Genomic DNA, 25,674 nt, shown 5'->3' on the forward strand with positions numbered 1-25,674 from the left:
ACTATTTATACAATTCAGCAAACTAAGGAATTAGTGTCCATTCGCTGCAAGTGACATAGTTCCCTTGCTAATTAGTCTTCTGTCTTCTATTAGTTAATGATTGCCTCACTTCTCATGCTAATCAGTCAACACTCTCAGTCCTTTTGTTTTGGGTGGGCGCTTTTCTTGGTCCGTAGCCACGAGTCTGCGGTCACAACCCGCCCCTGCCAAAAACTCCCATTTACACAGTCAGAGCTGAGTTTCCTTTATCAGCTTCTTCCTTCTCTCGGGGGTTCTGCTGGATGTCTTTTTGTCCACTCAGTAGTTCTCGCCGGGTATTATTAACCTGTCCCGAGGTCTGCGATTACCGAAGCACACCGGGCCCAAGACCTTAACAAGCAATTCCACCAAGTCATTTATTTCTAGCAGGTGGCCGACACATAGCACCCGCCTGCCACCCGCTATCTGCCTCACGGATTACTCTCTTTTCTCGTCGATTAGGCCGGCTATACAACCAATCCCACCCTTTCCTGAGTGGTTTTTACGCAGCCCGCACGCCGCACCGCGGGCGGCCCGTGAGGCGGGAGCGGCGGCGCCTGCGCAGCGCGGCGGGCGGCGGAAGGCGCCGGGCCCGGCCATGGCGCGGCGCGTCCTGCGGGGGCTGCTGCTGCTGGAGGCGGCGGGGCTGCTGGGCGCCCTCCTGCTCTACCGCGCCATGGACCGCAGCCAAGGTGCGCCCTGCGGGGACCGGGGACGGGCACGGGGGCGGGTAGGCGAGGCTGTTCCGCGCCGGGGCCCTGCGCGCCGGCCGGGTTTTGTAAGGAAGCGCTTCCGTGTGGGGTCAGGAGCTCGGCTTGGGTGAGTGCAGGCGCACAGGGGCGGCTTGTCGGGCACACCCGCTAAGATTTGCCTCTGAAGAACGGGCTGCTGCTCTAGTTTTACAAACCCAGGCCCGCCAGCAATCCTTCGGGGGGAAGAAAGCACGCGATCACACCAGGAGCAGAGAATCCTGCATGGGTGCAACACTGGTTGGACAGATCTGTGTCCTTGCGGGAAAAGAGCCTGTCCTGCTACCTGCAGGGTCAGGGCGAGCCAAAAGGCAGCTGCTGCTTTGCTTAGGAGGGCGAGAATCCACCCATTTCAGCAGCGGTGTGGTCTTCACCTACACATCAGTTTGCATTTGTTTTCCAGGGTCCAGGTGCTGTCAGGCTGTTAAATTTCAGCCATCTTTGTATTTTTATTAGAAAATACATAGAACAAAAACGTGGAGAAGATGTTTTCAGCCTATTTTAACTTGGTGCTGCGTGCTCAGCTTTGTTTTTTTCTCCTTTCTTGCAAATTTATATGCATTTGCACATTTCCTGTAATTGCAGTTCTGTAAGGTGCAGTGAGCCAATCTAACAGCTCAGTGAACTCAGAGTGAGGCTTTTACTTTCTTTGTGTTAGTACTAGAATGGTTAACATCTTTATATGAGCTGCTGTAAATAATTAAAATAGCATAAACCTGTTGCAATTTTCTACTGGTTGTCAGAGCAGCCCATGGAATGATTCAGTGAACACCTAAATCTGGAAACAAAGCAGTTTTCCTTGGTTTTGAGAGGTATGCAGCTTCCTGTGAATCTATAGCTTGGACTTTGGTTATCACAATTGTAAGGAAGCTCAGAAAACACTGTGATGATGGGCCTGCACATATAAGTAACCTGAATAAAATCTCTGAAATTATTTTTTAAAACTAAATTCCTATCACATTATTTAATGGTGGCTGTAACTAAAGAGCTCAAACAAATTTCAATAAAACAAATCTGGCTAGAAAAATAGTGCATTTAATTATTCATCTTAATATATGCTGGGAAAGTAACTGATTAATCTTTCTTGTCAGATTTCAGATACACAATGCAGAAGAGGTTTCCATCAATTCTGGAAGGTGAGTTTGTAGTCGTTGGCTCCAGAAGGATGGCTGAAGCTTCTGTTGCATCTTCATATATAAAACTGATCTTAGGATGGCCTAAAACTTTCCTCAGGAGACACTGCAGAAGTTTTTATTGTAAAGGTTTGGAGTGTGAGACTGTTGGATAGAGCTGGAGGGTTACACACTGAATAAAACTAACCACAAAGGGGTTGCTTGTCAGATAAGTCTAACTTAGAGCTGGCATGGATTTTCCTGTTTTTCAGTTTATTACAAATCCAATGAGTGGTCTGGAATTCATGGCATAAGGGAGAATGACCAGATGACATGGTTAAGCACCAAGAACTGAAGTAAGAAAGATGTGTAATTAAATAAAAAACTATTTAAGAATAATTATTTTTAAAATGTCCACATCAAGACGTCCAGTTCATCGTCTTGATTTCTTGCCTTTGTACTTGTTTTTCAGCCCTCTGTGCCTGAACTGTTTCTTCCTTTTGATGATGCTTTTCACATCCCTGTTGTGAAGCCACTTGTCACGCTCTATTTCCCACTGGATCTGTTTGATATCTGTAGGAGGAAAGGTGAGAAAGAAGGAGCCGATGGATACCTCTGACCATGATGTGGCAAACACATGAATCATGTAAAAGTTAAAACTTGACTACTGTATTTATAAAAGTTAATAAAAGTGCAAACTGCCTTTTTTTTGAGAAAGCTGTGGGTTTTTTCATTTCACAAAACAAACCCTACCATCTCAGAGTTTCAGACACTATTTTCTGATTTACTAATGCTAGACACATTTGCATGTTTGAGTGCTTCTAACATTTTTCAAGTGACACCAGCAAGACTTGTAAAAGCTTTATAAAGCTTTATTCAACCAGCATATACACATGTAATTCATTAGAATTATTTTGGGAAAACTACTTTCTGCTTGACTGATACTGCAAGGAGATAGTCCAATAGGTAGGTACCTTATGTCTTCCCTCCCCAAGGAATCAAGGGCACTTTACCTGAGCAGAATTCACACAAATTCTTGACAAAGAGCATCCTGCCTGTCCCTATTTACAGTATTAAAGGGCCAACGACAGTCTCTCCCTCCTTTCTGAAGCCTTATTCACTCAATTACTCCCAGCTAATATTTAGCACTGGGCATCTCTCATTACCAGAGAAAACTCTCACATCTTACTGGTGTTGAGCTGCTGTCCCTGCTGTGTGGTTTCTGACCCTGTATTCCAGCTAAAGGTGGTTCATCTTTTCACCTACAGAACCTGAAGGGAAAGAAGTGAATTTCAGCACTACAGTTCATGCTACTTGCAGCATGTACTTACTGGCATTATCTCTGTTGGCCATGGCATTCATTCCGATATTGTCAAACTTAGACCCAGCATTTTCATCCAGCAGATAGCCAAACTTTAAAGAGAGAAATTTTAATATTGTTACAAAGCAACAGGTAAAATGCTTGATGACTTTTTGTTAAGCACTGATCAAACTCACCTCTTCTGCAGATGCCAGTATACCGGCATCTTTGAGTTTTCTCTTCTTTCCTCGCCTGGATCCTTCAAACAAAAAGTATTATTCTTATGAGACACAATTTCAAGTTCCCAAAGACATTAAAACCAAGTTTTACCATGTTTTAAATTTTAGCTTTTCTTAATGAGATCATCTGAATTAGCTATGCTGAAAATCTTTGTTTCCTCACTTCCCCTAAAAGAAAAGGAAAACAGAGTTTCAACCAAGAATTAAATAGCACAAATCTGTGCATCAGGTTTAACAGATCCACAAACCACCAGTACAACTACATCCTTCTTCAAAATTCCTCCTTCAATTCTCATCTCTTCAACAGCAGATTGTTACTCTGAATTATGCTAGTTGGGGGACAACCTCCTTTTCATTTATGGTTTATTCAAATCTGAACCTAGATGCAAAATGTGATCATCTACTGTAGTAAATCCCTCTATTCCAAAGTTTTTTGGACTATTTTATGTATTAAGCTTTCACGTCAGTGTTTTCTTACCTTCCAGTGATCCTGCAAAATTCATATCTTTCTTTTTCTTGCCCTTTTTACTGACAGATTCCAGCTGCTTGTCATTGTCTGAGTCTGACAGGGAAAAAACCCAAATACATCAGTGTCCAATTTTCACACCATGTACACATATTTAAAGTGCAGCAGAGACTAAAATTCCTTTTTAGGCATATTTGTCATAATGGCTCTAGTCTTTAAATGGCAGTGCACACAAGCAAATCTAGTATTTCCTCAAGCTGGACAATTAAAAATTGGTCTGTGGTGTACTGTTTTTTATGTTTTTTTCCACAGCACCAGAAGGGAATGGTTCTATGATACATAAAATACAAAAGCTAAAAGCAGACATTAGGTAAACCTCAAATGTCTGGGTGGTAAGTTTAGTGAAATAATAATCTCATGAAAGATTGTGTTAACAACTGTATGAACAGTTTACCTCCTCTACCCTCAGTAATCTTCCTGTGACCTTTAGTAATTCATTTAAATACTCCATTAATCTCTGATTTTCCAGCCACATGCACTGCATTCTGTGTAAACTCTGCTTTTCAGGTGAAAAAAATACAACCTTGCATGTTGAAGAATCAGTTACTACTACAGTGGTAATAAAAGTCTGAGTGCATAGCTATATTGCAAGAGTAAGCTATTCTTGTGAGACAGCCATTTCATTAAAAGTTAATTCATCTAAAAAAAATCACCATTAACTATGTCTAAAGAAATACAAAAATTATCAATTACCAGATTTTTTTATTTTTCTCCTTGAGCTCTTTTAATATTTCTGCCTACTGAATCCAGTTTTGTGTATAATATATAATATATAATATATAATATATAATATATAATATATAATATATAATATATAATATATAATATATAATATATAATATATAATATATAATATATAATATATAATATATACCGTTATGCCAATTTTCAGAATGAAAGAAACACGTCTCATTTGGAAGTTTTTATACCCAGATGCCCAATTCCCACTCTTGCCTAGGAGATTGTGCCAGGAAATGCTTCTCTTGGGACTTCATTGTGCAGCATTCTATGCTTAAAATCCAAACTTCCCACCTAGATAACTAAACTGGAATTTGCATTATGTAGTTTCATATTAGATAATCTATTTTTAAAGCTTCTTTTTGTTTTTTGGTAACAAATGGCACTTTACCTAGGTCGTTATCATCTTCAGACACATCCATAAATACACCTCCCTCTTCATCCATATCATCTTCAAAGTCTTCCTCCATGCTTCCTAAGGAGACTTCCTCATCATCCAGATCACTGAAGTCATCTTCATCATCAGAATCTTCCCAGTCAGCACCAGATCCCTCACCAGCCTGGCCTTTCTTGCCACCTTTGGGATTTTTTTTTATATTACTAAAAGAAGATGGAACAAGGTTAGCACTTCATCTGGAAAAATACTGTTCATATCTAGATGGCATCTATCTACTGGCAAACACTATGTTAGGAAAGTTCAACATCATTGCAAACTACTGCAAATGTAGGCTGCAACCTAAAATATGCATATTATACATTCAGGTATGTTTTCAACATTAGTACAGGCAGCTGTATTATAAAAGTCAACGATTTTAAGAAGTTCTGGAGAATGCTAATTAGCAGAAATGACAACTTCAGCATTTTATCTCCTCTGTATGTTTTCTTCTTTTCAGAAAGTTTTTTCTGTAAAACACACAAACTGCTCTATTAAATACCAGTCAAAATCACAAAAATGTTTCAGGTTTCACTAGGAGTTTAGACTTTGATTCTGCTGTCACCTCAAGGGAAAAAGTCTCTGTGCAAACTCAAACGCTGTATTATAGATACTTTGAGTAAAACAGAAGCTACTTAATAATTTATTATTAGACTCAATGAAGCTAAAGGTGCTTTCCCACCTAAATGATGCTATGATTAATGAAAGTGCTGACTTGAGGAGAACTGAGCTCTGACTCTAGATCTCACAAAGCTAATTAACTGTGGTAGGGCCAGTTACAACCAGTCCTTATGGCAACAGTGCCATTGTGCCTCATTCTGCTTTTGTACTTGGTAATTCTCAAATAGAAACCTGAGACAATGGAAAACAAGATTTTACACTGCTTACTGGGTCACTCCATTGTATAAAATAATTAATTAGTTAATTAAGATAATCCAATACCACAGGTCTCATTTAAGAGAGTAAACATCCATGTAAATTATCCTGAGGTCATAATGAACTATAATGGGACATACAGAAAACCTGCTTTACTCAGTTTAAAACTGATGCTGCCTTTTTTGCAAGGTGATATTCTGAGTTGTTCTGAAAAAGGTCTATCTAGTGTCACAGAGTAAAACTCTGTAGATGTTAAAACAAGAAGAGTAAGAACTAATCTGAAGTCTTACCCAGCAAAATCAAGGTCATCCTGGCCAACAGCAGCATTATCAGCAGCTTCAAAAGTATCTAGGGAGAAAGAAAAATGTTATTACTACAGGTCAGGTTGGATGGAGCTCTGAGCAACCTGATCTTGTGGAAGGTGTCCCTGCCCATGGAAGGAGGCATGGAATGAGATGAGTTTGCCAGTGACCTTACTGAACTCATAACTTCATGAAAGACATTAGAAACAATGAGAGAAACTGTAAGCAAGAAAAATTGAGGCAAATGTTACATGCTGCTAGAAAAAGTTAGACTACATTAGGAAAAGAGCAAAAGGGCATGAACTGACACTCAGGAGTGTAAGTTCAAAATAAATTTCCAGCCATTCAAACAAGCTGACCACTGCAGTGGTGGGAGCAAGGACTCTTACAAACAGCCATACAGCTGGCTCACACAGCAGATAGCAGGAACTGCTGTCTGCAGGAGCTCAAAGAACAACTGGAAAGCCAGTTTTCTCTCACTCCCATGGTTCTTTTACACAATATGAACTGTAAAAAGGATAAATTAGTAATTTAAAAAATCTGGGAATACTGGGATAGTTACTGCAAGGAAGAACACAGCCTTACCCAATGCTCTTTCAAATTCATCATCATCCACATCTTCCACACTTTCTTCATCATCCAGACGCTTTTGTTTCTCTCTCTTCTTATCAAACTTTGAATAAAATCTGAAATAATATATTGCGCTCAGACACAATGACTTTATGACTTTTTAAATAAAAATCCTGCAAATTGTTTCCCATGTATGTTGCCAGTTGAAAACTGTAATTGATGGTTTCAAACACACCTAAAATCAAGAGATTTGTACTTCCTTTGTTTTTCAGAAAATCAGTCACTACTGTAATATTTAAAACAATGGAATGTCACTGGCCAAAGGTGGCAGAAGTAATTTTTAACATAATGAATTTATAAAGAGCACAACAAAGATGTAAAAATCTGCCTTAGACTGAGAAGGAAGAAAGGATCAAATTCAACTTGAACAAAACTGGGAAAAAATAAAAAAGACATTCACCCATCAAGTTTTATTAAATTTTCTCATACAGCCCTTTTCAAGTTTTAGTTTTATCTTCTGTCAACCGTTTTCACCTTCATTTCATGTTAAAGAACCACCAAACACAGAAGGCAATTTTGACCATATACAAGAGTACTTTGTACAGACTTTAAACGTGCAATTGCAGTTTAAGCCATCTTCAATGTAACAATACTGTTAACTATCTCAAAGAAAATTCAAAGAAACAGAAAAAACTATAAGTAATAAAAAACTAAATACTCTGAAAACTAGCTCCTCTAACTTTCTTTGCTTTGTTCCATTCTAATAAGCTTTGATGCTAATGAGCTATATTCCAGCTTTCATTATATATACCTCTAATGCCTAAGAATTACAACCCACAAGATATTCATCATTACCCATTACTTAAGGCTTCTCTATTATAATGTCAGCTTACTTAATTTACTTAAACTACAAGCCCCAAATTGCCTTTGTGATACCTTTTCCTAAGCACTTTTAACAAATGTTAAAATTATGTCCAAGAAAAGTACTATCCCTCAAATTAATCAAAATTTGCAAACACTTGTAATACCAGAGAATATTTTAAAAATGCAGAGGGTTTTAATGGTATTGCATTAAAAAAAAAAAAAAAAAAAAAAAAAACAAACCTTAAAATTAACATTCACAAGTATTCCATTACCTGTGAAAGAACACTTCATCCACTGGGATTTTGCTTTCATCTTTGGTCCGGAATTCCTTACTGTTGACTGCAAAATCATCAATCATGTCATTTGTAAAACACCTGAATTCCTCAAATTCTGTCCTAAATTCTCAGTCTGCTCCTTCAACCCAGAATAAACTAAAGAATGTGACAAAGTGTATAGGCTAAAATTTCTATATTAAGCTTTACCAGCCATAAAAGTACATCAGTACTTACTAATCTGCATAACTAAAACCTCTTTTCCAAAGCTGGAAAAGCACATCCCTGGGAATGCTACAGAGACTCTGCCACAGATGTGCTACAGTCTTCTGTCATCAAGCAGCATGTTTTACTGATAGTTTGCTCTGTTTTTTTAACTGTTTGTTCATACACCAAATCCTACTCTTGATTGTTGGAAACAGTGGGACTGGACAAAAGGCAGTTTATTTCTGGAGTCAGGAAGATTCTTAGCAAGATAACAGTGCCAAAGATACCTTACACTCATCCTAATAACAGCTGCAGCTGTGGCATTGTATGGAGTAATCCATATCATTTAATGAAAGAACTTAATGTGATTTAAATAATTATACAGATCCATTTTTCTGGTATTTAAGCCATTTTTCAATCATAATAAACAGAATAAAAATGGCTATAGAATAACTGAATTTCTCTACATCATTTTTTCTTCAAATGATTCACCAGATCCAAAGCTCCATCTGTGTACATTCCATACATCCTTACAAGAAGATGAGGTCTAATCCTGAACATTAGGCAGGACCACTGTACTCCTGACAGATGGCACTTTCTTTTATTGCTAAGACAAACAGCATCAACAGTGCAGATGACACATCTACATCAACCAACCAAGGATTTTTTTAATCATCATAATCTTAACTGACCTAAGGGGCTGACTTACCTGCAAGATTCTGCATATTCTTCATAAACTGCTTCTTTTTTGGCTGCATTACCACACTGCTGGTGTTTTCTGTATCAGAATATAAATCAGAGAGGAATTTTTATTTTATGACTTTTTTTTATTTATTGGCTAATAGACCAGTGAGTCTATTATTATTATTTTATTATAAAAAAATAATTTATTTTATGTTAGGAGTGGCTGATAGACCAGTGGGTTGCACTGCCATCCATAACCTCAAGAGGCTGGAGAAATGGGCTGACAGAAACCTCCTGCAGTTTAACAAGGGGAAGGGCAAAGCACTGAAAGAGAAACAACCCCATGCACCAGCATACACTGGGGGCTCTCCAGCTGGAAAGCAGCTTGGCTAAGAACACCCTGGTAGTCCTGGGGACACTGTGAGCCAACACTGTAGTAAAGAAGGCTGATGGTTTTCCCGGCACTTGTTAGACCAGGTCTGGGCTCTCTAGTATAGGGCAGACAAGGGCATTCTGGAGAGAATCAAGTGATGGGTCACTAAGTTGATGAAGAAGACTCCACCTGAACACCTGGAAACACTTTTTCACTGAAGGCAACTGTGTACTGGAACAGGCTGTACAGAGAAGCAGAGGATCCTCCACTCTTGGAGACATTCAAAAGCCATCTGGGAAGTCTGCTCTAGGTGTCTTTGCTGGAGCCCATGTCTTCAGAGGTCCCTTCCAGCCTCAACCACTCAGTGTTTACATGTCCCTATCCCTTGCTTATTCCTGGCAAGTGAGCAGTTCTGCACTGTGGGTGTGAGGGGCAGCAGGATGTGTCTGTCAGCTGGCTCCGGGTTGCAGACATCTCTCTCGCAGCCCTGAACACTGATCCCACTCCTCTGTCCCACCACACGCACCCCAAATACTTGACAAGGCCAATCTGAGAGAATGAGAACTGGGACAGCACCTATAACCAAGATCACATGGTAGATCACAGTCAAGTGCCTACCTTTGCCTTTGCTGGGTTTGGGATTTCTGTACACAAAGCGATCCAAGAATCTCATTAACGTGAAATCCTGCAAAGGGTCACCGGAGTACTGAATGTGATTTCCCTGAAAGGAAAAAGCCAAAAACCATTAAGGTCTTCATTTTATAAAGATACCATCTAAACACAAAGGACTCAATCAGTTCAAGAACAACATTAAAACATACATTAAAAAGATAAAGACTTGAGGATACTATACCACATAACCCTGACCAGGTTCTTCTTTTTGCATTTCACTGTTTTCTTAACTAAACCACACCTCCTTTGCTTGGTTTCAGTGATAAACTGCCTTGCAATGTACCATGCTAACAGCAGTTAATACTCAACATCATTTCAATACCATATATTCAAATGAAAAAGAAATATTTTAAATATATACTTGTGAAAGTTTGTGTGGTTTTGGCATGGTACCACAACAGTATTTAAAAAAAAAAATTGTTCCTGTAGCAGGACTCCCCATATTTTAAAAAAAATCAAATAAAAAGATACAAAAAAAAAAAACACTCTAATAAGGCTTTAAGAATCATATAATACCTACATTTCAAAATTAAAACTTATGTGAGCAGTCTCCTTTATATATAACATTGTAATTCCATGAAAAACTTGACATTTGAGAATATGGTAGAGTTCTGCAGAGCTGCTAGTTACCCACAAAGGTCAAGGAGACTTTATAATGTATTTTTTCAAATGGCAAAGGACACCTAAAATAAAATATCAAACTTCAAAGCAGCAAGCTAGCAAAAGCACTTACTTCTAGAATTGTTTTTGCAAACAGGGCCACAGATGGATGAAAATGTTCAGAAAGCTGAAAAACATGAGTCATTCATTTATTTCTAAAATTTAAAAACATGCTGTAAGACCACTCTGTGACTTATCAAATAACAGACATACACATAGTAGTACAAGGCTGATGAAGCACTTTAACAACTGAAGAACTTCAAGTTCTAATCTTTTATTTGCATTAAATACATTTTCACTTACTATTTTATCTAAGTCAACACTAAAAAGCTTTAATGGTCAAAGCTAAGATCCAATAGTCAAAAAATACTATTATTGTACAAATTTCCACTTTAAAAATTCCTATTCCCTACTCAAGAATATCAGTATTGTATGGAACATATACAAGCTTAAAGCTGAACAATGTGTTAGCTTTAACATTTCTGTTGTTACTCAAGTAGCTACTTCAAGAATAACCACGTTCTTTTTCCTCTCTGTGTACAAGGGCCACACTTATAAACACAGCAACAGCAATACAAGAAAGTCCTACCTTCTTCAGCTCCCAAAGGCTTGTACTTTCAGCACCACAGTATAAAGGACTTCGGTGCATGGGATCATAGGAAGCTCCACTCTTCCTGCCTGAGGGATGGAGGGGAGCAAAACAAATTTTTTCAGGCAGCTTTACAAGAGTATTACTCTCATTCCCCACAACAGTAATGCTGCCCATCACTCCCAGCTGGACATGCCAGGGGTTCACTGGCAGCAGGAAAAGGCTGCATTCAGCTGCCCTTCACAGTGTATGATCAGGTGTACAGGCTGAGTTCCTGCTGCTTCCAAAGGAAGGTCCTGAAAAGCCCTGACCTGTTCCAGAAGCCTTCAGGGAGGAGTGAAAGTGGGCACAAGTTCAAAGCTGGACAAACTGTCCTAGCAGGCTGCACAAGCCAGAGAGCAGCTACACATCCTAATCTTGGTTACACTGACCAGAAGGTGTTTGAGCATGGAAGAAAATAATTCCAAGCCTGTTAACAGCTAAGACACATATAATGTGTTTGTTACAAACTGCATCAAGTGAAATACACTAGTAATAGAGACTTTTCATGGCTCCTGAGGTAACATGTAAATTGCTCTGACTGGTTGCTTTCAACCAAACTTCAATTTAAAAACTAAAATAATGTTTTAATCACTTAATCTTACAACAACTCTTGATCAACATATTACTGTTATGGACTCTTAGCTGTTAAATTATATATTTTCTTGCTGATTTACCTCCCATATTCAGATGATGTACCCATGAGGCTGATGAATTTGAATTGTTTGTTTTAGCAGAGCTTTCCACTGTACTTTTCTTTTCATCTTCTACTTCTTTGTCAGCATCCACAAATTTTTCATCCTCTTCAGCCTCTTCTTGATCCTTAAAGCATTCTTCATCATCTGACTCCTAAAAACCAAAAAACATTAGCAAAGAGCATTTCCTTTCCAGATTTACTTTGTTTTTTTAGGAAAATGCACATAAAGTGCATCTTGAGCTTTATAAAAATCTAAACAAATTATGGTTGATGTTTAAGAAATAAAGATTTTTGTCCTTGATATAGCACTTCACAAAATTGAACTTTACTGCTTAGAACACACAACTATAATGGTCCCTCCTCACCTCAAGAAACATCTTAGCAAAAGGTTACTAATAAACAGGTTAGGTAAAGGTGCTTATGAAAACAGCACTTATTGAAAAAGCAATGAGATAAAGAAATCATACCACGTGATCCTGTAACTGGACCCTTAACTCTGGTTTTACTTTCAGAAGCTCAGACAGAAGGTACAGGGTTCCACAAATGAAGGGTGGCATTTGTCCACAAGTGACCTGAAGGAGCCTCTTCACAAAGGCCTTCACGCGCCGCAGAACAACATCTGCCTTCAGAGACTTATAGACAAGATTCAGAAACATGGATGGCTTGGAGCACGTTGCTAAAGCAGGATCTAGAAGCTTCCTGTAGGACACACAGGAGAAATTTTGGTGATTGTCACAATGCACACAGGAGAGCAACTGCTATTAACAACAACTACCTACATTCTTCAGAGTAGAAATCTAAAAAACTAGTGACAGTTTGCTCCTCAGTACTCAAAAACATCAGGATCAATTCTGAACTGACAAGAGCTGTGCCATATTTCTGAATATATATGAGACACTGAATATTAAAAAAAATTAAGAACTGCCTCAGTAAACAAAACATTGCAAAAAAATAAAGTGAAACAGTTGAACTGAAAACAGCAGCAAAACTTGAGATATTCACTATTAAGAAACTTATCTGATTTGTCCGTATGTTTAAAAAAATAGAAAGCAAATGGTTAAAAAGCAGCACACACAATCACAATCAGATCAGACATTTGTACTGGCAAGTTCATTTTCTACTCCAATTTTTTCCCAGGCTTCCAGGCATAGTAAGGCCCTTAAGTACACTGCAGATTCTCAGGGAACGTGAATTCCCTTTTTAAAAAATCAGTAACTTCCCCTTGGTCATCTAAACAGAAGTCTGTAAGAATCCTATAAACAGTCTAAACAATCAGCTGGGACAAGAAAAAAAACCAGTATTTTTATAACACAGTCTTTCCAGATACACAAATTAAATAATCTAAAGAAATTTAAGATAATATTCATCCTCCTGAAAATAAGGGGAAAAAATGGGAAACAAGATTTTAGGCTATTTACAGGCATAATTTACAGGCCTAATTACTTTACAGGCTAGTACCTGTAAAGTGATTTCAGAAGAAATAGTTATCAATTAGTTTCAAATAACATCTGGAAGTAAAGCAAGCCACCACAAGAGTGGCAAAGGATAAAATGCACATGTGTTCTTAGGACCTGTGACTGTCTTTTGTTTTTATCCTCATGTTAAATCAAATAAATCATATGCATTTTCTTCTAGTTCCTACAAAACATCAGAAATTTTAGCTAACGAAACACTAAACTAGCAAGAGCTTAAAAGCAAAGTAAGTGTTTCTAAAACTTTATATTAAGGGTGACTACCTCTTAAAATGAAATTTGTATCAATATGCAAACCTGCCACTTACTTGTACAGCGCTGCATAGTACCTGTCCGACACAGTCTGCTGGGAGTCCATCACTTGAAACAGCAACATCAGGGCCTGGACACTGGTGCTGAAGTTCACAAGATGCAGAACTTTGAACAAGGTGTTCATTTGCTCTTTCACTTTCTCATCACCGGTCTCAGCGTAAGGGTAAGCTCTGTTTACCCCACAAAGAAGAGCACTGAGCATTTTGGATTCAACATCTTTTTTCTTAATACAGTTCCGGAAAAAGCAGAAGTACAAAGTTATCAGCTTGTTAGCCAATGCACTCTCCTCATGACTGAGGACTATCTGATTTAGAAAGCAGATAGCATAATACTGAGTTTTCACATTGATGTTTGGGCGGTACAGAAGCCTCTCCACCTCATTGCACACTACTCCCTTCATATTTGGGTGCTTGTGAAGTAATGTCTCTAAAAGATAAGAGGCTTTGGTGGCAATCTTGTTCTGAGGGTCACCCAGTTTATTCACCAGCAGAACCAGCAGAGCTTTCTCCTGCTCGGGCTTGTTACAGAGCAGCTCGTGGGAAACTGCCAGCGCTCGGGATTTCGTGGCTGTCAGACAGTCATGGCTCATTGTCTCCAAGGCCTGCACGAACTCTGCTATCTGCAGCTTCAGGTGATGCTCGAAGTACCAGAGTATCAGCCGCCTGTCTCTGGAGTCCTTGTTGCCACTCGACATCTGCACTATGCTGTTAAGTGGCCGCTGAGAGAAAGAGCGCAGTTTTCGATTGTCTGGTAAGATATCTGTAATGAGAAGCTCCTTGAAAGTATCTAAAGCCATAAGGCTCTGCTGCCTGCTGCCCTTTTTCTTTATGAGGTTTATCAGGTTCTCAACAAATTGGAGACTGTGGACAGCACTGTCCTGGATGAGAAGGGTCATCGCTGCCATCCTGTCAGCCAAGGTACCCGAGGACACAACAGTTTTAATCCAGGCTGAGGAGGCCCCCTTCTGATAGTCTGTCTTATTCTTAAACAGGTCTGTCTCATGTTCATACAGCTTTTGGGCCAGGGCCTTATACTTGGACAGAAGTGTGGGGTTCTGTGGCTCTGGAGAGAATTCATTGGTGTATTCTAGATCATACCACTTGCCCCCTGGTTTGATCAGGATTGCTTGCCTAGCATGAAATTCAAAATCTTCTTCCAGCTTTTCTTTCTTTGGAGGCTGTTGGCTCTGATCACCACCAGCCTGCTTCTTTTTGCTGTCTTTCACACTGATTGCCTTTTCCTTTCCTTTTTTCTCTTTTTTCCCCTCCGGTGAAGGAGGATTTGTTTCCTTCTTGCTTTTCTCTTTCTTTGGAGGCTTCTTTTTCTCCTTGCTGCCACCATCATCCTCATCCTCATCCTCCACCACCAGGCAACTCTTTGCATACTTGCTGAGCCCCAGGGAGCTGACGAACGCCTCCAGCTCGCCTTCCTTCAGGTCATCGATCGTGTCCTTCTTGCCACCATCCACCATCTCGGCCTCCTCGTCCACAGCACACAGCATGAGGTAATCTTGCTGCAGAGACAGGGCACAGCTGTCACGGGCACATCTGGCGCCAGGTTTGCCAAGACTCCCAGGGTTCCCCACAGAATCCCTGAGTGGTTTGGGTTGGGAGAGGTCTTAAGGACCATCCAGTCCTGCCATGGGCAGAGAGCCTTCCCCTAGACTCAGAGTCCCGTGCAGCTTGGCCCTGGGCACCTCCAGGGATGGGGCATCCACAACTTCCCTGGGCACCCCGTCCCAGTGCCTCTCCACCCCCCGAGCAAAGAACTTGTTCCCACCACCCGCGTGGGACCCGCACGCAAGGGCCCGTCCCGGGACGGTGATCGCCACGTGCTCCCGCTCCCTCACCTTGGTGCCGCCGAGGCGCAGCACCTCCTCCAGCGTGAACTCTCCCGCATCTCCGCCTTCTGCTTCTTCATCGCCGTCGTCGTCGCCGTCCTCCTCGCCGCTGTCGCCGGCCGGCTTCCCCCGGTGGCGCTCGCCGAAGTCCCAGAGCGCGGCCGCCATGGCCGCCCGCCGGAAGGGCCCCGCGCTCCCGCTGACGCGCGTCCGGGCCCGCCGCGCCTCGGGCGACGGAGAGAGAGCGGCGGCAGCAGGAGGAGCGAGAGAGCCGGGAGCCGCAGGGAGCCGCCGCTGCCATGGTGCTGCCGCTCCGTGCGCTCCTGGCGGGCCGCCGGCGGCTCCCCCGTGCCGCTGCCCGCCGCCTCTGCCCGCTTTCCCCTCTCTCCGCTCCTCTCCCCGCAGCTCCGGCGCGGCTCTGCTCGGGCCAGGCGGAGGCGGCCGGCGGGGACGGGGCGATGCTGCGGCACCTGGCGCGCAAGCTGCGGGCCAGCGGGCCCGTCACGGTGGCCGAGTACATGCGGGAGGCGCTCACCAACCCCGGGCAGGTGTGGCGGGGCCGGGCCGGGGGCTGTGCCTGGGCCCCGCTCACAGCGCTCACCTCCCTGTGCCGCTTCCCCCTCGCAGGGCTACTACACGCGCCGCGGCGGCGTCGGCGAGAGCGGGGACTTCATCACCTCGCCCGAAATAAGCCAGGTGTTCGGAGAGGTAACGCACTTTCTTAAACCTTAAGTTATTTGTTTTACTTCAACCACCCGGGTCTGGCTGGAATCCTGGTGGACAACAAGCCATCCATGAGCCAGCAGTGTGTCCTGTGGCCAATGGAATCCCGGGGTGCATTAGGAAGGGCATTGCCAGCAGCTCAAGGGAGGTGACCCTGCCCCTCTGCCCAGCCCTGGTGAGGCACATCTGCAGTGCTGAGTCCAGTCCTGGGCCCCTCAGGACAAGAGAGACATGGAGCTGCTGCAGTGGCTCCAGGGGAGGGGAACACAGATGACTGAGGCACTGGAGCATCCTCTCAAAAAGGAAAGGCTGGGGGAGCTGGGGCTGCTCAGCCTCGAGAAGAGGCACTGAGAGGGGAGGGAGCTCATCAATGTCTGTGAGTATCTGCAGGGAGGTGCCAGCAGGATGGAGCCAGGCTCTGCTCTGTGGTGCCAGCAACAGGACAGGAGGCTCTATCTGAATATTAGGAAGAATTTACTGTGCACTGGCACTCAGAGTGCCCAGGAAGGTTGTGGAGTTTCCCTCACTGGAGACATTCAGGAACCACCTGGACACAATCCAGTACTATGTACTCTAGGCTGACCCTGCCTGAGCAGGGAGGGGGTCCAGATGGCCCAATCTGGTCCCTTCCAATTTCCATCCCAACTGATTTCCAAGCCAGTGTTCAGATACCTTGTCAATGTCAAAATACTGGAGTAGCAATGATAAGAGAAAAATTGGTTTTGAGGGAAGAAGGGAGGTTTTGTTTTTCTGAAAGTCCATCTGAAACACCATCTGTGCTTAATAACACTCTACTTTCATAGAGAACTTGCTTATAAATAAAAAGAGTTATGGTGATGTTCCAGTGTTAAAAATCCCCTCAGAAATAATCTCCACAATTTGGTCTGGCTCACTCTGGTTTGTGTATTGTTTTCAGAAGTGAAGAGTAGCTAAATCCTGTTCTCAGTGACAATTTGGTAAATGCATTGTCAGGAAGAACAGTTGTCCAAAGGCACCTGGGCAGTGACCTGCATTTGAGCCTTAAGTGAAAGTTCTTGCCAGAACAGACTCCCCACATTTACTGATGGAGACTTGCTTCTGCTCAGCTGACAGCAATCAGTGACCAGTTTTAATACTTAAAGACAAGAATGTGACCTTATGTATCATAATTCTTCTTAACTTTAAAATATTGAGACAGGATGTTGCCACGTTAAGGCATTATCAGACAAAAGGCAGGTATGATTTTCCACAAGGGCTGGAGTTATTCCTGTAACCCTGTGTGTTGTTTCTCCCTGACAGTTAATAGGAATATGGTACATTAGTGAATGGATGGCCATGGGCAAACCCAGCACCTTCCAGCTGGTGGAGCTGGGCCCAGGGAGGGGCACCCTCACTGAGGATATCTTGCGGGTAGGTGAAAACTGTTCATGTTCTTCGTTTCTGGCTGTATCCCATAGCTACAGTGAAATCCGAAAGGAAAATGTTCTGCTGTCAGGATTTACCCTTCCCTAGTAGCTAGGTCAGGATGGCAGCTCAAACTGTAATTATAACAGATGAGTTTCTGGGACCAGGGCTCTCAGGAGGAAGCAGAACGGGGGCCAGAGTGTGCACACAGCACAGACATGCCTGTGACCTTCCAAACACTGCTGGATAGATGGGGAGGGCAGGAATATTCCATTGTAAATTATTTCTGTGTAGGGAAACGTTATCCAAACTGAAAACAGTCTAGGAAGGTGTTGCTACATGTAACTGGGATGGAGACCTTAGTGCAAGGAACACAGCGGGGGGTACAATAGCACAGAATGAAATTGTGTTAATTCCTTTGGCATTTCTGGGCCTTATTTCTTTTGAGTTAATGCTTTGTATTCAGTCATGCTTGCATGGCTGTCCTAATTAAAATTTTAATGTGCAGCCAACTTTTTTTAAGTGTAGCAGCTTTTATTAACATTTATGAAGAAATTCACACTTCCTACTGAAGGAGCAAAATGCAGTCTTACTGAGATTGTTTTGTTAGTGAAAGCCAACTCAAATCTGCTATCTTGAATAATTAATAGTGAATAGTAAATAGTGACAAAAAGGGTTAATACTTAAACCTTTAATGTACACAGCACAAAACTGTGCCTAATAGAATTCATCTGCCTTTATAGGTCTTCAAGCAGCTGGCCTCTGTTCTTAGTAAATGTGATGTCTCTGTCCATCTGGTAGAAGTGAGCCCCAAACTCAGTGAGATCCAAGCAGTGATGCTGACAGGAGGGAAGGTGCAGCCAAACCCTGAGGATGAGTCTGCTTACATGAAAGGCATTAGCAAGACTGGAATTCCCATTTTTTGGTACAGAGACATTCAAGATGTGCCACCAGGTAAGGAGTTTGAATGCCTCTTAAAGGGATGATGCCCTTCCTTCACTGACAGCTTTTGATAGCAGAGGGCATCTCTGCTAGCCTTCACACTGGTCAGAAAGGTAGCTATATACATATTTGTTCTTCCTTGTATGAGTCTGAGGTAGAATTTTGGTTCATTTTCATCACTGCTACCTATTCTGTCTACCTTCATTTGGGGATAGCTACCCAGTTTTCCTATATTCTGACTTTTTCTTTTCATGGGAAAAAAAAAAAAAAACACTGACTTTGCCTGAATCTCCTTTCACAAGACAGTGATCTAAAATTCATAGACTAGAAGCTAGAGCTAGCTGTAGAAATGGTATCTTTAATGTGTACAAGCTGGAAGTAATTATAATTTTTTCACAGCCACATTAACTAGCTTAATTCATTAAAAATCATAAAAATATTTTAACCTGGAAGCTGCTCTGGAAGCATTAATAATTTAATGCATTCTTGTTTTGCCTTCCCACAGGTTACAGCTTTTACCTAGCACATGAATTCTTTGATGCCCTGCCAATACATAAGTTTCAGGTATAGCAAGATTATTATTGTAATTGTGACCATCTGCTTAAACACCTTTTCTTTTTGAGGAAGAACAGAATTAAGGTGTCAAACTTGACAAATGCCCTATCTCTGGTGATAAAATAATTCTAACTGAATTTGGACAAATAAGGCTTAATTCAGCTGATGACTGTAAAATTAGTAATTATTCTTGAATGGAAAAACTTGAAGAAAGCTAAGGATTTCTTTCTGCTGAGATAACTCAAGGTTTTGGTAGTTCTTTTTACTTCTTATGCTACATTAATGCAGCTTTTAATTTCCACATGATTTTCTGTAATACTACTAACAAAACATTGAAGGGTTTTCATTTGAATAATAATGAGAGCAGCAAAATAGAGGCTAGTTATGATTCAGAAGTAGCTAATTTATGAACATCACCAGTAGAATGAAATATTTTGTTTTGGTAAGTTAAATTTTGCAGTGTCAATAGAAGAGGCAGCATCATTCATTCCTTTTAGGTATAATTAAATCTGTATTTGTTGGCTCTGCAGATGGGACTGCACCACAAGCTTTTTCTAAGGCAGTTACTGGAATTAAATAGGAATGAGTAATAGCTGTTAATACTGTCTTGTTCCTAAAACCTTTGTGAAAAGGTTTGACATATTGGTTCAATCAAAAGAACAAGGCACTGTGGTACCTGTTGGTGTAACATGAGTACTTTGGGCTCGTTGGACAGCGAACAGAGAAAGGCTGGCGTGAGGTGTTGGTTGACATTGATCCAGAAGTTCCTGACCAGCTGCGGTTTGTCCTGTCACCATCCAGGACCCCTGCGACACAAAACTTTATTCAGGTGAGGTTATATCTACCAGAGCTCATCCTTACACCTTTATTGACTTCCAAGTACATTTAGTGCTTCTCAGTTACTCTGACAGCAAGAGAAGACTCTCAGTCTATAAATTAATGGAGCTTAAAATTTCCACAAGCATTTAGCTTTTATGCTATGAAACCACAGCACAGAAATTACCACATGTCTCAAACTTCATAAAATAGGAGCTTGAACACACAAAATGTCTCAGAGAACAAACCAAGGCAGCAAGCGACAGGCAGATTCTGCACTGTGTGGGTGGCATCACCATCTGGAGAGTGGCCCTGCCCCAGCCAGGCTCTCAGCCTGCTGTAGGGTACTCAGGGCAGCTGCCTGCTTCTGTGCCAGACTGATCTTTAATGGAAAATGGCCGTGGTTTCTTCCTGAAGTGCACTGGATACTCACAGATACAAAATTAAGTATTTGATTTAAAGGGAGCTATGAAGTCTCACACAGGAGGCCTCTCAGAAGGGTATGGACGGCTGAAGCACTATTTTCCTTAAGTACCACTGTAAGGAAGTTTCACCTGATAAAGATATTCTTGGTAGAAAAATTTTCATTTGATTATAGGTAATGATGACTGAAATCCAGTACTTTGAAAATACTAATTGACAATGAGTGATAGCAAAAACCAGCTCAAGCTAGTACAGGCAGCCTGGAATGCACTTCCTGTACCTGTGTGTCCCAGCAAAGCAACACCCCAAGACACCTGGTGTGAGGGATACTTGCCTTGTGCTTGTCTGCTAATACAGGTGTTCTGGTCTTTCAACTGTGCACTAGCCAGAAGAAACAAGAGACCACGTGGAAGTGTGTCCTGAGGCTGGTGTCATTGTGCAGAGGCTTGCCTCTCGCATAGAGAAGGATGGTGGGGCTGCTCTGGTTGCAGATTACGGCCACGACGGAACCAAAACTGACACTTTCCGGGTAAGGCACTTGCCCTGGAGCAGTAAGCCAAAAGACTCTCTTATCTTTCATCATTAGGTTCTTCTAAGATATAGTTTGTAGGTGGGCATAATAGCAAAAACTGCATAAAACTGAATAATTCCTATTTAATCAGTACCTAGAAGGGTTTCTGTCAAATGGAAAGGGTGATCTGAGCTCTTGCTAAATTTATCTCAAATTTTCCATGTATAATTTGCTATTGTCACCCCTCAAAGGCTCAGCTTAATTTTTGCTGGCCCCAGCTATGATGGCTAGACTATAACTGAGTGTAATCTTCCAATTTCATTTTCAGGGTTTCAGGAATCACAAACTTCACGATGTGCTGAGTGCTCCAGGGACAGCAGACCTGACAGCAGATGTTGATTTCAGCTACCTGCGAAAGATGGCACAGGGCAAAACTGCTACCTTAGGCCCCATAAAACAGCGGGAGTTTTTAAAGAACATGGGCATTGACCTCCGACTGCAGGTACGAGTGTTCACAGCTACAGAACTCTCACAATCCACAGGCAATGCTCTCAAGCAGCACAAGAGCTTTAGTAAAAATCTTTGGTTTTAAAGTGAAGTTGTTCAAAATAACACGTAGGTATGAGATCAGAAAGGTGCTTCTGCTAGATGTAAGTTACTCCATACGCCTGAAAGTAAACTGATCATATTATATTTAGGGACATTTAATGCAAAACTTCCATCAGTGCATGTGCTGTGGACCACCACCAGCAATCTCACCAGTTCTACCAACCACCACAGCACTGTTAAGTGAGAAGGATGCAAGAAGGGATTGCAGGAATTTATAGGAATGCAGGAAGGGCTCTAACCTTTTTTTTTTTTTCCCCAGGTGCTCTTGCAGAATTCTGGTGACACAGCAACTCGTGAGCAGTTACTTCACAGCTATGATATGCTGATGAATCCTGAGAAGATGGGGGACTGTTTTAATTTTTTTGCCCTGCTGCCACACCACAGACTTGTACATCCTGATAAGAAAGACAAGCCAGAATCAAAGTCTCCTCTACCACCTGTTGCTGGATTTAATGAACTGTTACTAAAGTAACTTCAAATACTATCAGAATGTGTGATGGCTGTTTCAGAGTAAGTGTGGTGCAGCACACCAAACCTCTTGACTGACCTACTCAAAGCAGTATGAGTGGAAATAACACTGCACGTAGAGAAACCAGCACAACAGAATAGAGAATGAACAATGGTTTGGGGGTCTTACGATAAAACTGAGTGAAATATTAAGTAGTGGAAGCAAAACTTGTCAATAACGAACAGATGCACTAAGGAGTCTTTAAATGTATTCACACTTTGTTACTTGAATAAAATCAAGATGCCTTGACATCTCTGAAGATATTTTTATAAAGAGAATAGTGACAGGATGCATGTAAAAGGAGTTCCTGCTGGCAGAATTTCCACAGCATGACATACCTAATAACAAAACCACAAGCAAGAAAGTATAGAACCATTTACTCCCAAGAACACTTGATAGGAGAGATCATTCACATAAATAAAAAGAACTAGTCTGATAGGGAAATAAATTTTATTTTCAAGCTTACCAGAGGATATTTACAAACAATGGGATGTATAAAAATATAAAAGTACTTGACAGTGTCATTTTGTGGCTATAAATTTTACATGAGCTTTTTTCTAGCATCACCATAGCACTATTGCTTGAACGAACGCAACTTAATTCATCTAGGGGTAAGGGTATTAAACACTGTAACCTACTGCTGTCAAAGTCTGCAGTAAAGGTAGAAAAAAAGGAATAAAAAACTCAGCTATTTTTACTACTCTAGGAAATTTATTCATAATGTAAATCTGTTTTTTTTTTGGTTTCTTGACTACTAGCTGCTTGTGGCTTCTATTGTCTGGCCCCATAAGTCTGCATATGATCAGGCACTCTCCTCCAGAGGCCAAAAGCATTATTTTTATTTTAATACAACTTGAAGAATAAATAGCTCATATAATCTTTTAAAGCAGAGCAGACTTCATGGGGAGAGACAAAAGCCAGGCCTTCTACTTCATTATTGTCCCCTCCTTCCTTTATTCCTATTGTGCTTTTTCAAGTGACTGAGCTGCTTTATTTCTTCCCTTAAAACAACACAAACCCACAGGTAAACCTGAAGTAACAGCTCAAAATCTGTAAAAAAATCTGAAGTTTAAAACCAAACTGTATCTACGTTATTGCAGTTAGAATCGAATACAGCAATGGCTTCACTGGAATTTGGTCACTTGAGCACTGGAAGTTGAAAAACAGAACTGCTTTCCATGCCAAGAGTAGGCAAATACCAAACTACCAATGTCAGAGGTGATTGCTCCGGTTCCAGAGATGAACCTCTTTGTGCAGTGCCTCTTTGAACAATCAGTCCTGAAACTCTCCCTAAACAGGATTAAGAATCCAGAGCTCAGCCTTTGCCAACACAGACACCTACAAAATGCAGTGGCAGACAGATAAAGGGCAATGGGAAAAGGAAAAAGTGAGTTAAACACCCAAACCTACCTGTGGGCACGTCCTTCTGCAGCTGCCACTGACCACTGCCAGGTCATTGCTATTGCTAGCAGCTGCCAGCTCTGAACTAACCATGTAACATTTTAGGTATATCTAACAACTTACAAATCTGCTCACCTGCTTCCTTACCTAAATAACAGCAGTAGAAAATAATACTTATCTACACACAAACAATAAAAGAAAAATCTTTGTAGGAGAGAGGAGATACCCCAACGCCTGTCACTGCTTTTTGCAGTTCAAAGGCAATATTTTAGAAATACTAAATGTATCAGTATTTTAGAAATACTTCCAACTAAGCTCCAGTTAAGCAGCTTGGCACATCAGGGATGCATACAGCCATCCAGCACCCTCCAGCAGCACAACACTCTTACCCACAAAAAAAGGATTTCACCCTTTTAATTTTTTAAAATAAGACCAAAAAACCTTCTTCCATTTTCCTTTAGCATTATGGACTCAAACTTCTTTGAAACACCATTAACTTAACTGTCCAAGGGAATAATTTCCAAAGAGCACTGCGGTTTCCCCTCTATTGTGCCACAAGTCCTGTTAGTGGTTGGGAATCCTTCAACTGAGGCATGTGCACAGAAAAGACTGAGTTAGGAGTTGCTTTTGGACTTTTCATTCAGCTCAAACAGTTCTGAGCACAGTAAAGACGATGGGAGGGGCTACAGGTTAAGGTGGGAAGGCAAAGTCCTTTCTCCTACAACCCAGCTGCCCTGGCAGAAGCAACAGGTGATGTGGTATCCACTGTTACTTCAAGGTTTTGGCAGAGTTAACATAACAAGCTAGCAGGCTACAAACTACTCCTGATGTAGGTCCAGGGAACCTTAAAAAATTAGAAAAATATTAGAAAATTTATTAAATCTTATTACTCAAAATAACAGAAAGAAGCTGCATTCTTTTTCCCTATTTTTCCACATCCTTCTGCTAGAAGCTGGTCTTCCAGAATGAAAGGATATGCAACATCAAGTCTTGTATGCTCTCTGTGCATTACTTGTGTAGTTTTAAGGCAAAATGCCTTTGGTGTGTATCAGTGACATGTCAGCCTTGCACAGCATCGCACTGTTGTGGCTTATTGCTTTTTTTAACAGACAAAAGCCTAGCACAGCTTTGATTGTCATCTCCTTAGACTGTCAGCCAGCATTTCAAGAGGAATGTAAGAAGTTATGGGGTTTTCTTTTTTTTTTTGTTGCTATCTTTAAAAAGTTCAATTAAGGCCAAGACACACATTTAATTGTCTAAACAGCAGCAAATTATTCCTTCATCTATGAAGCTGTATTCAACTAAACCACCATATTTTGCTTTAGCCAAGGTATTCTGTACTGATTTCTTTATAGAGTCTCTTCATCATCCACAGTTTGAGAAATGGGAGATGTATCTAAGTAACAGAAAACACTCCTCTATGGCCTAGTAAATAGGGATTACAAAACTATTACAAAAACTCTTACTGCATAGGCTATGAAAATAACAAAAACCCTTGGAAAACACAAACCATTCAGTCTGTACACACTACACCTTGGTAGTGGCTTTGTAGCTACCCAGCTCGGTGAAATGTTACCCAACAGGGCTTTGTATCCCACTGTCCAGTAACTACTCAGAGAAAGTCAGGGATGCAGAAAAGCTTGCCAGTCTATTCCCATGGCAATGCAGGATCCTCTGGGACTTTACACACCAAACTATGTGTACAGCATTTGGAAAGAGCAATATCTGTTCCAAAACTTATCTCCAGTTTCTGCCTGGAGTATCCTTCTTTGTTGCAATTTAGCATAATGAGCAAATCAAGGGTCTTCTTCCATGTCATCTGGATTAGGAGCCATAATGAAGTGCTGGGGGTACTCGAGGTTGTGTTCATAAGCATGCTCTTTCCAGCGTGCATCGTCGCTCTCGTGGGTAATGTAACGCTCTCCAATGCGCGTTTCAAATTCTCTCAGGTCAAGCCAAGTCTGATAATCCTAAGGAGTAAAAGAGATTTAAGAATGCAGTTTTAAGAACTACATTCCCACAGATAAATTCTGCAGCTTGTGTCCATTTTTAGTGTAAATAGCCACAAGATATAACCAACAAGATCTGCTAAAAAGAAAAACAAAACAAAAAAAAGGGCCCAATACTGTCCACAAAGACCAGTGCAAAATTAAAGAGGCTAGTATGTAAGGTTGTCAAAGCAGCAGAGAAACCCCATTCCAAACAAATCTCTTCTAAACCAACTACAAGTTACAGCACACACCAGTGTGTCCACTCCAG

General features: G+C 41.3%; 3 protein-coding genes and 1 long non-coding RNA gene across 4 annotated transcripts in view; 2 read left to right on the forward strand and 2 right to left on the reverse strand.

Moving 5' to 3' along the window:
- The first annotated feature begins 576 nt into the window (after positions 1-576).
- Positions 577-2,587, forward strand: LOC130250563 (uncharacterized). The gene is made up of 4 exons (XR_008840004.1): positions 577-710; positions 1,859-1,903; positions 2,152-2,235; positions 2,352-2,587. It is a non-coding gene; the product is annotated as an uncharacterized LOC130250563 (long non-coding RNA).
- CEBPZ (CCAAT enhancer binding protein zeta) lies at positions 1,783-15,747 on the reverse strand. Its single transcript, XM_056486337.1, has 16 exons — positions 15,554-15,747; positions 13,701-15,217; positions 12,388-12,619; positions 11,901-12,072; positions 11,185-11,273; positions 10,669-10,722; positions 9,882-9,984; positions 8,916-8,984; positions 8,000-8,066; positions 6,879-6,979; positions 6,282-6,339; positions 5,074-5,282; positions 3,897-3,980; positions 3,377-3,438; positions 3,211-3,292; positions 1,783-2,452 (listed from the first exon to the last, which is right to left on the reverse strand). Exons 1-16 carry the CDS (start codon positions 15,710-15,712, stop codon positions 2,313-2,315), a joined length of 3,198 nt encoding a protein of 1,065 aa, XP_056342312.1. The 5' UTR covers positions 15,713-15,747; the 3' UTR covers positions 1,783-2,312.
- On the forward strand, positions 15,699-23,032 carry NDUFAF7 (NADH:ubiquinone oxidoreductase complex assembly factor 7). The gene is made up of 9 exons (XM_056486340.1): positions 15,699-16,092; positions 16,172-16,252; positions 17,546-17,656; positions 18,394-18,604; positions 19,098-19,156; positions 19,863-19,976; positions 20,772-20,915; positions 21,226-21,399; positions 21,766-23,032. Exons 1-9 carry the CDS (start codon positions 15,844-15,846, stop codon positions 21,976-21,978), a joined length of 1,356 nt encoding a protein of 451 aa, XP_056342315.1. The 5' UTR covers positions 15,699-15,843; the 3' UTR covers positions 21,979-23,032.
- The window catches only part of PRKD3 (protein kinase D3), a 41,609-nt gene continuing 38,385 nt past the window's right edge, over positions 22,451-25,674 (reverse strand). The window contains exon 19 of the mRNA XM_056486339.1: positions 22,451-25,385. Within this exon, the coding sequence (XP_056342314.1) occupies positions 25,212-25,385 (174 nt within the window). The 3' untranslated portion in view covers positions 22,451-25,211. The remainder of the gene's footprint in view (positions 25,386-25,674) is intronic.

This window comes from Oenanthe melanoleuca, chromosome 3, assembly GCF_029582105.1.
Source record: "Oenanthe melanoleuca isolate GR-GAL-2019-014 chromosome 3, OMel1.0, whole genome shotgun sequence".
Taxonomy (NCBI): Eukaryota; Metazoa; Chordata; class Aves; order Passeriformes; family Muscicapidae; genus Oenanthe; species Oenanthe melanoleuca.

What these genes read in the sequence shown, in the direction of transcription:
- CEBPZ (XM_056486337.1), bottom strand. Translation starts at nt 15,712, where the DNA reads ATGGCGGCCGCGCTCTGGGACTTCGGCGAGCGCCACCGGGGGAAGCCG. An exon ending in GATGAAGTGTTCTTTCACAG is followed by an intron (nt 6,980 to 7,999) that starts GTAATGGAATAC and finishes ATATTATTTCAG; the next exon opens with ATTTTATTCAAAGTTTGATA. An exon ending in TGAAGATGATAACGACCTAG is followed by an intron (nt 3,981 to 5,073) that starts GTAAAGTGCCAT and finishes TTTCCCTGTCAG; the next exon opens with ACTCAGACAATGACAAGCAG.
- NDUFAF7 (XM_056486340.1), top strand. Translation starts at nt 15,844, where the DNA reads ATGGTGCTGCCGCTCCGTGCGCTCCTGGCGGGCCGCCGGCGGCTCCCC. An exon ending in TAAGCCAGGTGTTCGGAGAG is followed by an intron (nt 16,253 to 17,545) that starts GTAACGCACTTT and finishes TCTCCCTGACAG; the next exon opens with TTAATAGGAATATGGTACAT. An exon ending in GCATTGACCTCCGACTGCAG is followed by an intron (nt 21,400 to 21,765) that starts GTACGAGTGTTC and finishes TTTTTTCCCCAG; the next exon opens with GTGCTCTTGCAGAATTCTGG.